The 15,137-nt window shown below is 38.0% G+C and overlaps 1 protein-coding gene across 1 annotated transcript in view; it reads left to right on the top strand.

The window, feature by feature from the left end:
- The window catches only part of LOC118185821 (uncharacterized), a 781,755-nt gene that overhangs the window by 597,845 nt on the left and 168,773 nt on the right, over positions 1-15,137 (top strand). Inside the window, exon 5 of the mRNA XM_085822881.1 lies at positions 2,735-2,896. Coding sequence (XP_085679007.1) covers positions 2,735-2,896 — 162 coding nt within the window. The remainder of the gene's footprint in view (positions 1-2,734; positions 2,897-15,137) is intronic.

Here is a 15,137-nt window from a genome sequence, read left to right as displayed (position 1 = left end):
TAACAAAAGAATGCAGGGCTGCTAGATTTGGCACGAAATCGCCCATTCGGCGACAAAATTGGCGATATGTCATAGACGAAGCTACGACATTCTAGAACGAATTCTTACCGGTTTGACACACAAACTTCTCGAAGGCAGGTCAAAAGCTATATAAATCCTAGCTGTACGCGGAGTAGCAGTTTAGTGTCAAATTACGTCAGAGTACGTAGCGCATCGTTGGGTGAATTGTGAGTCTTATTGTGAAGAGTATCTTGAGTGTGTTGAGTTCTAAAAGCGATCGACCGACTCGGGAGCTGTGTTCTAGTGCTTTGCCGTAAAGCTGTCTTCACCGTTACAGCCTGAGAGTCTGGAGGCTGTGTCGCTGATCGTTCCAGCATGTTTGTCGTAGTTTTTTGACAACTGTACAGCGTTTTTAGGACTGTCTCGTGTAATACTGGCGAATAAATTGTGTTTTCATTCATCATCCAGTGTTGTCTTCAATCACTCCAAATCCACCAACCCTTACAACGCAACAATTAATTTATTAGTATTTTTCTCAAAAGAACAAATGCAAGAAATAAAGGAGATAAATCTCATGTATCTCTATGGTCTAATAGTCAGCACGCTCAGTTCGCCGATTGTAGGTTCATTTCCTGAAAATGGCTTGATTTATTTTTCAAAGTTTCTAAAAACGAATTAATGTTCTATAACGGGATTTATACAAAAAACATTATCATCAGTTTCTTTTTAAATTCCTACTATTAGCTCTCACTCTCTTGTGCAAATTTTCAATCGTTAATAAAATACTTTTTACTCATCCACTCAAGTTCAAATACATTTTTTAAACTTGTAGTGGATGACAGTTGGTGTTAATACACTTTTTCCACATATTAAAAATTTTTAATTAAAAAAAATTGTAGTTTTAATTTTTTTTTCTTTGTTGACCTAAGTACGAATTGACTTTAATTTTTTTATTTAATTAATTCATTTTAAATCGCTAATAAAATACTTTTTATTTATCCACTCAAGTTCAAATACATTTTTTAAACTTGTAGTGGATGATACTTGATGTTAATGCAGTTTTTTCACATATTAAAATTTCTTCAAATTTTTAATACGTGAAAAATATTTTAAATACTTAATTTAAAAACTTTTTTGTATTTAATTTTTTTTGTATTTTAAAAATTTTTCTTTGTTGACCTAAGTGGGAGTTGACTTTAATTTTTTATATATATATATATTACTTGTTCTTTTTACTTTCTTATACGAAATAAAGGAAGTATTGTAATCAGGAAAAATTTCCGGTTTCATATTTCAGCGAAAATATCCATTTTAACCGCTTTCGAATCCATTTGCGTGATGTTTTTGCGTGACATCTGTTCCTGCGGACGGAATAAAGGACTTTTTTTTTTTTTTTTTTTTCAAAAACTGTAATATGGATATAAAAGGGATTCAGACGAGATTTTTTTTCCGTGTCGTCTCTACGTATGTACATATGTACGCATCTCCATAACTCAAAAACGAGTAGCCATAGAACGTTCACATGTTTATATGGGACGGCTATAATGTGTAGCTTTGCACCTCCACTTCTAGTTGCAATCGGCCGCACCAAATTTATAACCACTCTGCCCCCCAACCGGTATACTGTTTAGCGTCCCTGACTGCCGAAAGGCTTGGATTCGAATCCTAGAGAAAGCATGGATGTTTGTAAATGTATAGTGTCTGTGTGACATGGGGGCACTCTAAATTTGCTTCGAGTTGAAAGTCCTCTGGAGAGGTTGTTGCTAGGGAAAGAGGAAATAGGAGACCTTCAGACCCGCCCCTCCGGGTGCTTTCTATCAAACTTGAGGGCGGAACTGAGCTAAATCGCGCTGTCATCTGCAAATTGCTCAACGCTGTTCCCAACGACAGCGTAAACTTGCGCTCCTTGCGATGAGGAATTTGATAGGCTTGGGCTGACTATAGGTTAGACAAATGAGAATTAGCAACAACAACAACATTACCCACTCTATTACCCGGTTTGGTGAGATGTATTATTTCTTCTTCTTCTTCTTTTTTTTTTTTTTTTTTTCTTATATGTTTGTAAATCGTGCATTTTTTTTTGCTTTAAAAGTGATTGAATCATATTGTTCCCGTGTTCCGACTAAAGTTTTCATGACTTTAGTTATTCTGCATGCAATAATTTTAGAGTTCTCAACAATTTAAAGTAATGCTAAGCCTAACGTAGCCGCCATATATTTATATTTGAAACTCATTAAGTAGTGAATTAAATCAGTTTTTACACCAATTTCAGTGTTTTTCTTGCCGAGTGTAACTGAAAGTAAACTTTCAATTTTGTGCACCGAAAAATCTGCCTTCTTGCTTGTTAGCCGAATTGCTTATTTTTCCGTAGAAATTCTAATTTTGAATGTAAAAAGAAAACATTTAAAACTGTTTTTAAGTGCATTTGGTGTTTCATTTTCTTTATTTTTTTATAGTTTGCAATTTTTAATGAAGAATTTTTGAGTTTTTATGTATTTTTGCCTTGCCGCAAAGTGAGAACTGAATTAATTAAATGGGAAATCTATCTCTAATGAAATTCGAGGAAATAAGTTTAAAGCAAGTTTACGCTGTCGTTGGGAAATGCAGCAAAAAATGCGTATGATTTAATAGGCTGTACTAGGAAGTCATACGTTGGGATACATCAGGTATTTTAAATAAGATGTTTTATTTCTTTCTTGCTTAACTACTTTAACGTGAATTTCTTTTCTTACAGGTAAGGATGTTGAAGGCTTCCACGGTGGAGACCTAACGAAATTAGAACAAGAAAAAATTTGTTATAATTTCACCGACGGTAACCCAGAAAAAAAGGAATTTTATTCGCCTAATTTTCCCAACAACTATCCCAACAATACAAAGTGTGAACTGCAGCTGAAAGGTAAAGATTTTCTGCTTTTATTAACATATGAACTTTCAGTTTTCTCTGCAGCCGCAAATTTTTTCCGAGCAATTACAGTATTAAATTACAGAACAATTACGAAGTAGTAAATGCATATTCGCGTAATGACTTGTGAGGGCAAGAAGGAAAGAAGAATGGTTTCACTTTTATATTTCACATTTTTGAATTAATTAAAAAATTTCTGATCTAAAGTAAGAAGGAAACTTAAGCATTTAAAAACTGAAAATGAGTAGAAATTTAATGCAGCATGTAGCACTTAATTTTAAATTTGTATAGTAAACTAACAAAGGTTATTTATAAATTAATCTTTTTTAAAAGTTTTAATGTTAATTTTTCATGAAAAACATAGTCAAAAAGATTAGAAAAAGGAAGATCACAAATCATTATGCGAATGTGAATTTACAAGTTTTAAAGCCTGGAAAAGCATGTCCTGCGATATTATCGTCATACTAATGATTTTGTAGGTGCTTTACTTTTTAACACGATATTTTCTACGACGATGTTTTAAAATGCGAAGTTTTTGAACCGCTTTATTTTCGACGACGATATTTTGTACCACGATGTTTTCTTTTCCACAAAGATGTTTTGTAGGACACTTTGCTTTGTTTTCTCCGCGACGTTTTCGTCTAAGATGTTTTTGCCGCGATCTTTTAGGCGGACACCTTTCTCTTCAATGTTCTTCATCTCAATGTCCTCCAGGTCATCGACATTCAAAGAGATCCATCTTCTAATACCAATATGTTATTTTTAAACAGTTATTTCTAAAAAATTGACTCTTGAAATTCTGTTAATATACCTTTATACTTCGTATATGTGAGTTCAAGTATTTTATTTTTAGTCACATTATAAGGTATTTCTCCTGCCTTCTTAGCATACCTTTGTGATGTGGTTGTCTGCACGCTTGGCGCGTATTCCAGAGGTCCGCGGTTCGCTTCCCAGCGAAGGCATCTTTCCTGCTTCAAAAAAAAAAAAAAAAAAAAAAAAAAAAAAAAACCTAATAGCTCTACAGTGGCGCCGGAACTAAAAGGATGGTGGATGATGATTCTCCACACCGAGGATTTGGCGATTGGGTCCCCTAAAAGCCCCAGTCGCCCTTTAAAAGGGAACTATATAAGGTATTTCTCTCGACTTCTTAGCATCTCTTCGTGGTGTGGTAACCTGCACGCTGGGCGCGTATTCCAGAGGTCCGCGGTTCGATTAATTAAATAAACTGTTATGCATTTTATTTTATACTTCTTAGTGTATGTAATATGAAATATAAATCGAAAACATGTCGTCTGAACGTAGAAAAAGTTGCTTTGCATACAGTTTCATTCGATTCATTCTGTTTCGCCTTAGAATCCTATCTCACACTTAAATCGAGAACTTGCTGATAGTGAAGGAAAGATAGTTGTGATTTAAAAATTCACCATTATACTACCATATTACTACATGATAGTTATTTCTGAAAAAAAACTTTACTTTTAGAAGTAGTTTTATCATTCTTTCATTGTCTGTTCTGTGTGAATATATTTTTATATGCTACGGCGCATTGCAACGGCGTAATCGTATCAATTTAATTCAACTCTGACTTATTTCATTTTATTTTACAAATTGCGCAACACCTTTACTAAAGAAAGCCTGTCAAATTTATGGTCTTGAACTGTGTGACAAAATTTATTTTCTCTTGATGAAATTGTTGTTCTTGCTAATGCTCACTTCTCTGGCCTATAGTCAACCCAAGCCCACGAAATTCCTCGTAGCGAGAAGCGCAAGTTTACGCCTGTCGTTGGCAACAGCCTTGAACACCTTGTGCGATTTAGCTCAGTTCCGCCCCCAATTTTGGTGCAGAGCACCCCAGGGAAGGGGCGGATCCGAGGATCTTCCACCCCTCTTCTCCTACCAATAACCTCTCGAGAGGACTTTTCTCTCACCGCATATTTAGAGTGCCCTTATGCCATACGGACACTACATTTATAAACATCCATGCCTTCCCTGAGCCTTTTGGCACGGCAGTCAACGATGCTAACCACGGTTGGGCGGTTCCTCATGAAATTAATTAATCAAATATTTTTTCATTTTATTTGATACATATTTTTCTTGTACAGTAGAACTCCGACTATCCGAACAATTATCCGAACTCCGACTATCCGAATCGTTGATTATCCGAATCGGTTTCAGAATTACAGAATTAACTGAAGAGAAGGAAAAGGAGAAAAAGGAGCTCAAGAAAAGGAAAAGAAAGAGACAGGAGAAGATGAGGATGACGTGTCACTTGAGGAATTGAGAAACATTCTTTTGAAAATTTCTGAATGTTCAAACGTTGGTGCTGAGGGTACAGCAGAATGGATGGTGTGTGATTCATCAGACCCTGTGTTTTGAATTCTAAATGATGAACTTATTGAAAATGTGAGAGAAGAAAGAGTCGAGGAAGAAGATGACCTTAATGTCGAAGTTGAAGTAAACACGGGACCATCAGCTAATGAAGCGTTTGCCGTTTTTGAAACTGCGTTGAAGTGGAGATCAAGTGTGACCACATGCAACTTCTCATTCATTGTCAAGCGGTAGCGTTACTTGGCTGCCCGAAAACGGATGAAGACAGTCAAACAGCTTAGAGATTTAGACTTTCGGCACTTGTAAGTACTGCACCGTACGCTAAATAACATGTACGTATAAGTGTTGCCTTTTTATTTTAATTAATTAAAACTTTTTTTCTTTAAAAATAGTTTTTTTTCTTCCATTTTCAATATACATTACATACAGTAATTAGTTGCGTATACGTAAACCTTTTCTTCGGAAAAATCCATTTATCCGAATTTTTGATTATACGAATGGTGTCCGGTCCCAATAATTGGAGTTCTGCTCGCGAAAAGAATAAACGTTTTTACTAGGATATTCCATTTTCATCAACTTTGTGAATACAATTCACTTTCCCTTAAAACATCCTCCCCAAAGACATCCCTACGTGTAGACAAGCAGCCTCCTGTGCTTTCGAGTAATCTAAATCCAATCGTTTACTTTTCAAAATATTATTGCATAAATTTAATTTGGAAGTACATCCATTGTTGGCTTTTTCAAGCTTATATGTTTTATGCACCTTTAATATTTCGGATTTTATTTATCTTAAACATTATTGGAAATAAATTTTATTTACTTTCATTCTGATCACGTACATATATATATAACACTCTTAGACAAAAAAAAAAAAATGACGCACCAAGAAGAAATTATCCGAACGGGACGAAAATCGGTAGAAGTGATGTACATGTACAGAAAACAAATGATTACAGTTTGAGAAAAATTGGATGATGTATTGAAGTGATAGAGCTTCACAAAGGGAAAAAGACAGTAACGCGTTTGTCCACCTCTGGCCCTTATGCAAGCAGTTCGGCTTGGTATCGATTGACAGAGGTTGCGGATGTCCTCCTGAGGGATATCGTGCCAAATTCTGTCCAACTAGCGTGTTAGATCGTCAACATCCCGAGCTGGTTGGAGGGCCCTTCCCATAATATTCCAAACATGCACCATAGGAGAGAGATCAGACGAACTTGCTGGCCAAGGTAATGTTCGGCAAGCACTAAGGAGTAGACACATGTGCAGTGTGGGGGGCGGGCATTATCTTGCTGAAATGTAAGCCCAGAGTGACGTGACATGAAGGGCAGTACAATGGGCCTTAGAACTTCGTCGACGTACCGCTGTGCTGTAAGATTGCGACGGATGACAACCAAAGGGGTCCTGCTATGAAATGAAATTGCACCCCAGACCATCACTCCTGGTTGTTGGCCTGTCTGTCGGAAGACAGTCAGGTTGGTATCACACCGCTGTCCGGGGCGTCTCGAGCCTCGCCTTCGCTGCTCATCGGGGCTCAGTTCAAAGCGGAACTCATCACTGAAGACTATTCTACTCCAGTCAGTGACATTCCAGTGCGAATGAGCCCGACACCACTGCAAACGGGCTTGACGTTGTACAGAGGTCAATGGCAGTCGGCACAAAGGGCGCCGTGACCTCAGCCCTCTTTCTGTGAGCAGTCTATAAATGTTCCTTGCGGTCACTGAAGTACTAGTTGCACGTACAATCGATGACAATGATGCATCTGGCGCTGTGAGTGCCGCTGTGACGATTGCTCGGTCTTCACGTTCTGTCGTTTCTCTAGGCCTACCGCTTCCTTCTCGACGCTGTGTACGGCCGTGGTTCACCCATTCCTGCCAATATCGTCTAATAGTGTCATCGCTCCTGCTCAAATGTCGAGCAATTCGCCGATAAGACCAACCGGCTTCTTTGAGCCCACTACACGACCTCTCTCAAATTCTGACATCTGCGCATATCGTTCGCCCACCTGTATGCGAGGCATAGTTACTGTCTACCAGAGTACATGGAATGAAATTCGTGAAGAATTTATGACCTGGAATCGTACTTTCTCCTTTTAAATATTCTGCCAGTTGCGCAGATCAGATGCGCTGTAGCGACAACCGCTCATTCAGTAGCAGCCAAAATGTAAAATCTTACATTTTCCGTCGAAACCTGTATACATATCAATTTGTGTCCAATTTGTTTTATATCTTCTCGGTGCGTAGTGGTGGGTAGTTTTTTTTTTTTTTTTTTTTTTTTTTTTTTTTTTTCTAAGAGTGTATATCATACTGATCACGTACACGCATGTAATTTTTTTTTTCAAAAGAATTTTTCTTTAAGAATTTTGCTTAGACAATGCCATTTTTATAAATTCCCCAAAAAACGTAGGGGGAATAATCTAATTTTGAATCGTAATTACCATGGATTATCCACTGACGAGCCACATCATTATGACCATCCCTACATTTTCCGCTGAACTCGTCTGGATGACGTGGAATGGTACGCGATTAAGTGGAAATGGTATTAAACTGCTTCTGGAGAAGGTAAGGAATCATTTTTACACTTACTTTTAGGAGTGTTGTTAAAGATTGCTAACTTAAACGAATTTGATACAGGGTAGATTGTAATGTCCCGAAGAATCGGATGAGTATCTCCCAAACTGCATGACTGGTAGGCTTTTTTTACTATCTGCTCTTGTTAGTATTTATGCAGAATGAACGACGGTGAGGCGAGCTGTAGACACCAAGGTATTGGACGTCCATGCGTCATCAAAGAAAGAGGACGTCGGAACCTGTCCCGCTTGGAACAGCAAAATCGGCGACCGACAGTCGCTCAGTCGACAGCCCAATATAATGCAGGCTCAAGTGCAAGTGTTTCGGACACACAATTCAGCTGACACTGTTGGGTATGGGACTGCCCAGCAGACGTTCCATTTCGTGTACATCTGTTGACCAAGCGTCATTGTCAACTTCGCCAATATTGAGCCCGGGACCATTGAGACTGGATCATGGATAAATTGAAGACAGTTGCTTTGTGGGATGAATCATGATGCTTTGTGGGATGAATCATCGCTTCGATGGGCGTGTCAGGGTGCCCTGTCTGTCAGGCTTACTGTTGCTGCTTCCTGTACAGCAGGTCATATACAGGCTGGTGGATGCGGTATTATGCTTTTAGGGACGTTTTTGTGGGTGGATTTGAGACTCATGGTTGTGGTAGAACAGATCCAGGAAAGCTACAGACTATCTGAACATAACTACGGATCAGTTGCACCCTTACATGGCGTCTGCCTTTCCGACTGGAAATGGAATCTTGCAGCAGGACAACGCGTGTCACAAGGCTCGAATTGTGTTGGACTGCCTCGAGGAGCATAAGGATGAATTTTAATTAATGTCCTGGTCACCTAACTCGTCGGATCTTAATTCAGTAGAACACATTCGGGATGTCGTGGAGCCGCAGCTCAGAGTTCGAACATTACCATGTCGGAATACTTCGACTTTGCGTGACAGCTGCTTAGACATTTGGTGGAACCTGTCTCCAGACATCTATCCAAAACTTGTGGCATGCATGCCGAGGCGAGTTGCAGCTGTCTTGCAGGCCAAAGGTCGCGCAATGTGTTAATGAATAGGTGTTCATAATGTTTTGGCTCTTCAGTGTATGTTATCAGTAATTATGTCTACATAAACATGCAATATAAATTTGATAAGTAGGTGACGGGAGACGTGGACACTATTTATTCCCCAACCATTGTGGTTAATCGGTTCAGCGCCAAGACCACCATTCTTTAAAGCTGTACATAATACATAAAACAATACTTGACATAATACAATACTTAATGCATACTTAACATGATATAATACTTGACATTATACAATACTTAATACATAGTTGGCATGATATGATACTTAACATAATAAATTACTGACTTAATATCTGTTAATATCTGACATAATGTTTGCTTCTAAGATATATTCTTGACATAAATACTGGCTTCTAAGAAGGTCCTGAGATGTTAGTGCACTTGACACAGGTTTGTGCCTATATCTGATAGTTTTTTCATCATCTTTGTAACCTGACTAAGTATCTTTGTTTGATCACATATTTAGTAAATGCCTTCCTGTTTCTTTGAGTCATTGGCATATGCATGCCATTTTTTATAGGACCGTTCACAGTATAACGCTCAGGGTTGCCAATGTCAATGCAGGAACATTGGTATGTATTTTTAATATCATGCTTTAGCAGAGTCCATAGTAAAAGGGATTTTTAATGAGCATGTTAAAAGAATTATTATATGAAATCTTGATGAAGAATCCAAAACACAAAATTCGCCAGTATTTCACAGGACAGTTCCAGAGACACTCCGCATACAGGCAGAGTTAATATAGCTTTTGACTTGCCTTCAAGGAACATTCTGGCCAAACAAGTAAGAATTCGTTCTGGAATGTTCTCTATCCGACTATGGAATATCACCGATTTTGTCGCCAAATGAGCGATTTCGCCCCAACTATGGCAATCCTGCCTTTACTAGCTATTTTCTGGCAACCCTAGACCCGTCATGTGGGAAAACTACTCTCTTACTGGGGCTGGGCATTTCCTAACAATATCTAAAGAATTATGTGAAAACATAGTTTCACTTCTTAAAGCTTATCAAAAGTTTCACCATCGCAAAATTTTAACTTCTGTCTCAACTAATTAATGACTAGAAATTTCGTTATAAATAATGAAGGCACCTCAACATTAAGTTTAGAATATCCAAAGTTAATTTCCCTAACAAGCAGGGAGGCAAACATTTCATCTTGCCTCTTGAGGAGTTTCAGTGAGGAGAATTTTAAGAACTCATTATCTTATTTTGTCGCATCATTTTGCGATATTTTTTGGAGAAATTCTCGTTACACATGGCAACACTTCACATGCTCTTTGGTTAATAAAGTAGACGTTATCATTAAGTTCCTTTCCTCGAAGATTAGTCCCCCTTTGAGTTGAGTAATCTCATTTCTTTACCCAGGTTTTGAAAAATTGTTACATGCTAATAATGTGAAAAGCAACAAGCTCTAAAAGCAATGACTGTATGGGTAAATAAATGCTTTTAAAAGTCACCATCTCGTTTCACTTCAAAGGCAAAGTACAGAAAGTTTTAAGGATGATGAATACAGAGAATATAAAGGAAAAATTAATTGCAACTTGTCTATCAGCCAATGTTTCCGAATCTTTTGAAATGAAATCTTTCATAAAGAGTAAAATAAATCAAATAAGGCAGTAGAAACTTTAAAACAAAAGTCTGAAAATTTTTAGATTTTACATTACGCGCAAAGGTTCGTTGTTTAACGTTTTGTATGTTATCTTTATTTATTGAATATCATATTCTTCGCACTTAAACCTTAAAACTCAATTCAACAGCAGTATTATAAAATAATTATAAAATAATTTAAAAAGAGCATATCTTTAGAATTTCCGATACATAGCCTCGCGCGCTGGAGATAAGAAATGTTTTTTTTTTTTTTTTTTTCTCCTTCTTCTTTCAGTGTTGCTATGGCTCGCTTTGAGATCGTTGAGTTTCTTAATCGAAAATTCGTTATTCTTTTACAAAATATGAAAAACAAATTCCAAGTTAAGGCTTCAAAATGCCTATATTCGGGTGGAGGATTACGTTATTCAAAATTGGATGGCTCTAGGTACCGCTGGTTTATTACATTGCGAGAAATATACATACATTTATGCTAATTCTTCATTATTTAATTTCTTTAAATATAATACAGGGCGATAATATTTAGTGGCAACAATTTGAAAAGTCGTACATCTTTTTAAAGGTTTCAACGCAAAATGCCAAAACGATATTAATAGCCCTTTAGGCTAATAAAAATAAATGGAAGTGGTACTTTGGGTTAAAGGAGGAGCGTGTCCAAAATATTCCACGAAATAAATAAGAATCTGCTCGAATATAATTTTCAGCAACCTTTTCTCTTTCAACAAAATTAACACAAATTAATTGAACAAGTATTTTTAGCCGATACGGTTTTTTGCGGAGATATTATTTGATGATACGTCTTTCCGAAAACTGAAAAGTCAATTGCTAAATTGCCCACCAGCCGCCGAGGGGTAAAGTCGCTGAACACTGGAAATTCGGTGCGAGGTTCGAATCCCGCGAGCAGGCTGACTTCAGGGGCATTTTTGTGGTTTTACCCATGCGTAACGTGTGTACAAGTCAGTTTCCCTTGGAAAGCCCCAACGAAGGTATCCCTCCCCTTAGGCAAATTGTCCTTGAGACTTTGCAGTGTGTAAGGTTTGGTTGCTAAAAACACGAGGAAGCCATATGTCGAGCTTTGAGATTAACCCTTTCCGGCAGGCTATCTTTTAAAGTTGGAGTTTTGATTTTAAAAAAAAGTAGGCCTAGAGGAGTACACAAGTAAAATTTTGTGAAGATAGCACTTATCGTTTTAACTCTGTGGGTGTGCCCAAAGTGGTCACACTGATAAAACAGAGCTTCAAAAAGAGTGCTGAAACCAGCATTGTTGTCAATGAACTGACCGATGAGATGCGGAGAAACAAAGAATACAGACTCTCAGTTGTCCTAGATGATTGGTGAGCCCGGTCTGGGCACACCTAGGGTTCGTCGTTTGATTTTAGACAAGATTTCAAGGTAAAAATTTAAAACTAATATAGAATAAGGAGATTAGCATACAGCCAAAAAAATAACATAGAAATTTCTTTTCATACAATTCCTTTTATACCCTAAAAAAGTCTGAAAGATTTCTTCGAGAAATGAGGGTCTTAAAAAACTAAACATGGCTAAAATATATAGACTGGTTTGTGTTGAGCTGCCATCTACTATAACTAAAGAAGGTTCAGAGTAACTTTTTCATTCAATTTTTGTGTGCGTACAGAAGGAAATTTTTACGTGTGTCCAGACTGGACACACTGTGCCGCAAAGGGTTAAACCTAGCGTGTCAAATGACCAGGAAGGGTCAAATTCGATAAGTTTCATCTGTCAGCGATCTCACGAGTTGTTATTCGCCGGTTTTCATCAATGAATGCCTTTATTGTGTCTTCATCAGTTTCAACTGGCCTTCCAAAACGTGGTGCATCTTCAAGGTCAAAATTGCCAAATCGAAAGTTTGCAAGTTTCTACTTGCACTGGCGTTCTGTCAATACGTCGTTTCCATACACATCGCATAATTTTTTTTCCAGCTTGAACAAGATTTCAGCCTCTTCGATAGTAAGGAAGTAAAATAAGCCGAAAATTCAGCTTTTCACTTTCCATATTACTCCTGTTACTTTACCCCTGTTACTTTCAGGACGACAATGCCAGTTGTCATGTTTCGACGTTAACCAAGGCTTGGTATGGTGCCAATGGAGTTCATCGAATGAACTGGCCTGCCCAGAGTCCAGACCTGAACCCTATCGAGAAACTCTGGGACGAATTGCATAGCCGAATTCAGGGGTGCACTACCTGTGCAAAATCGGTGAAGGAACTTCTATGTCTTCTCCAAGCCGAGTGGAAGAAAATACCACTAGCTGTCATACAAAGACTTGTGGAAAGTATGCTCCGGAGGGTCCATACTGTAATTACTTCTCGTGGAGGCTCTACCAACTATTGATTTTGAATAAAGTTAGTTTTTCTTTTCTATCACAGGTGTGCAAATACTTATTGGTAGTCAGTGTATAATGATTATGCGATTTATGTGTGGCATTGGCTGTGAAAAAATACAATTAACCCCGCTATTGGCAAAAAACGAAATTTTCCGAACAACCCAGTGACAATATGTGCCAAGTGTATCTCTTCTTCTAAAAGAATCTTCACGAAAATTATGTTTTCAATCAAACATCCGTTGTTGTACACAATAAAAACGAAAGTTCTTTATTACTTCATCACAATTAAAAACCAATGCATTTATTAACAGTCATTTATGCTTTAAATTATTTTGCATTCTGGTGAAATCTGACAGAAACAGAAATGTAGAAAAGTCAAAATGATGAAATAACTGTATGAACTTGTAAGGATCTTAAGTTTTACTAACGTTTATTTTATTTTAAATCTTTACTATCACTTCTTATTTTCTACTTCCGGCCAGAATTATAAGCGTGAAGGAGTTTATGCAAAGTTGTCTGGCGAACGCCAAGTATTTAAGTGTGGCCTTTTTGCCAAGCAAAAGAGAGGAAGCCGTGAGTTCGAAGCAGGCCGCTTACCTTAGAAGTTACGCAGTTGCTACTTTGCCTTCCAGGCCAGAGGTTTTAATCCTCTTGATAAATTAAACGTATTGTAGTGTTCACAGTCTCTGTGCTACATACGCTTTCTGTTATTATAAGGCCAATCTTATTCTAAAGTTAAATTAGAGTTTAGTTTTATTTTGATATCTTTTAAGTTAGACCCCGAGTGGAGGGTCATTGTATTCCGAAGTACGGAAGTCATTGTATATAAAGAAAAAAAATAAAGGGTTTTGTATACCCTTCGTCTGTATCCTGTCTACTTACTACAATTAGTGAACATAGCTTTAGTAAGCTCTCTGTTCTAGTCAAGTCATTGTATGTTTCCGAAGAAGGTTAGAAGAAACATTGAACCTGATAGTGGCGCCCGACGAAGAATAACCATGGCCGAGTTTCAAGAAGAACCTGTGCTGCCTGCAGAAACAGCTCAGAATCCAGAAATGCCAGCTGCCGCCCTGGAAGGATTTGGGTATATTGTCCAGACCATGCGCGCTTCGATGAAACCAGAAGCAACGTTTAATGGAAACTCACAGGTAACCAGTTTTTTGGAAAAATTGGATGACCACTTCATGCTCTACCCCGTGCACGAGTTTCAAAAAGTTACCTTAGCTACCAGCGCTTTGAGAGGCCAAGCGCTTAACTGGTTCAAATGTATCGGCAGAAGTCTCTTGGGTCAAGCAGGAAGTCCCACCTATACCTACGAAAATTTCAAGACTGCCCTACTAAAAGCCTTCCCTGTTGTAAGGGATCGTGCGAAATTAGAAACAGAACTTTTCAGTATATATCAACAAAGAATGGAAAACCTCTCCAGGTTTATTTTAAGAAAAATTCACGTTTTCAAGCTCTTGTATGGAAACCGTCCGGATCCTGAAATAATTCAAGTGATTTTGCCGAGGTTACTACCCCAAGTGCAAGACTTTATTGAATTCAGAAATCCGACTACACTGGAAAAATTATTTGAGCTAGCAATCCAGTTTGAAAGTAGAAGAACGGCGGACGTCGAAAGAAGACGCCAATATCAACAGCGAAACCAATTTGGTACGCCAAGACTACAGCAAACTCAAGCACATGGCTACGGAGAAAAAGCGAATCAGTGGGCAAGGAAACCCGAGCATTCAAAAACAGCCGGCGAACGTCGACAGTTCAATAGCAACCCAGGAAAAAAGTCTCAAGGCCAGTGGAGAAAGAAGGAAAGCACCGAAAGAAAAAATAATTTAAACTAAAACGGATTTCTGCTGACGAGAGGGTGCGGAAATCCGAAGGCCACGAAAACCCCTCTTCCTACAAGTTAAATACAGTAATGGTGAAAAATTTAACTCTTCCGAAGATTGAAGCCTTGGTAAATAATATCCCGGCCACCGCACTCCTGGATACCGGCGCGCAGTGTTCCTGTGTGGCAGAAGTCTTTTTTAGAAAGTATTTTCGCAAATACCGCATATATAATGCGGATAATACAACAGTATTAGCGGCGCAAGGAGAAAAATGTAAGTGCGTAGGTAAAGTACCTTTGTACATCCGTATCAAGGACGAACAAGTAAAGGTGATGTTTTTTATAGTAAAGAATTTGCAAGCACACTTAATACTAGGAATAGACTTTCTTTCAGACGCACAAGCTACACTGGATTTTAATGAAGCGTCTCTTAAGCTGACGATGAAACCAGTGCGTGTAGAAAAGGTTGAACCGCCAAGGTTA

This window comes from Stegodyphus dumicola, chromosome 1 (genome assembly GCF_044657685.1).
Source record: "Stegodyphus dumicola isolate Sdum_Otavi_A_Nest chromosome 1, ASM4465768v1".
Taxonomy (NCBI): Eukaryota; Metazoa; Arthropoda; class Arachnida; order Araneae; family Eresidae; genus Stegodyphus; species Stegodyphus dumicola.
Note: the sequence above shows the minus strand (reverse complement) of the source record. Positions and strands in the feature narration are given on the sequence as shown.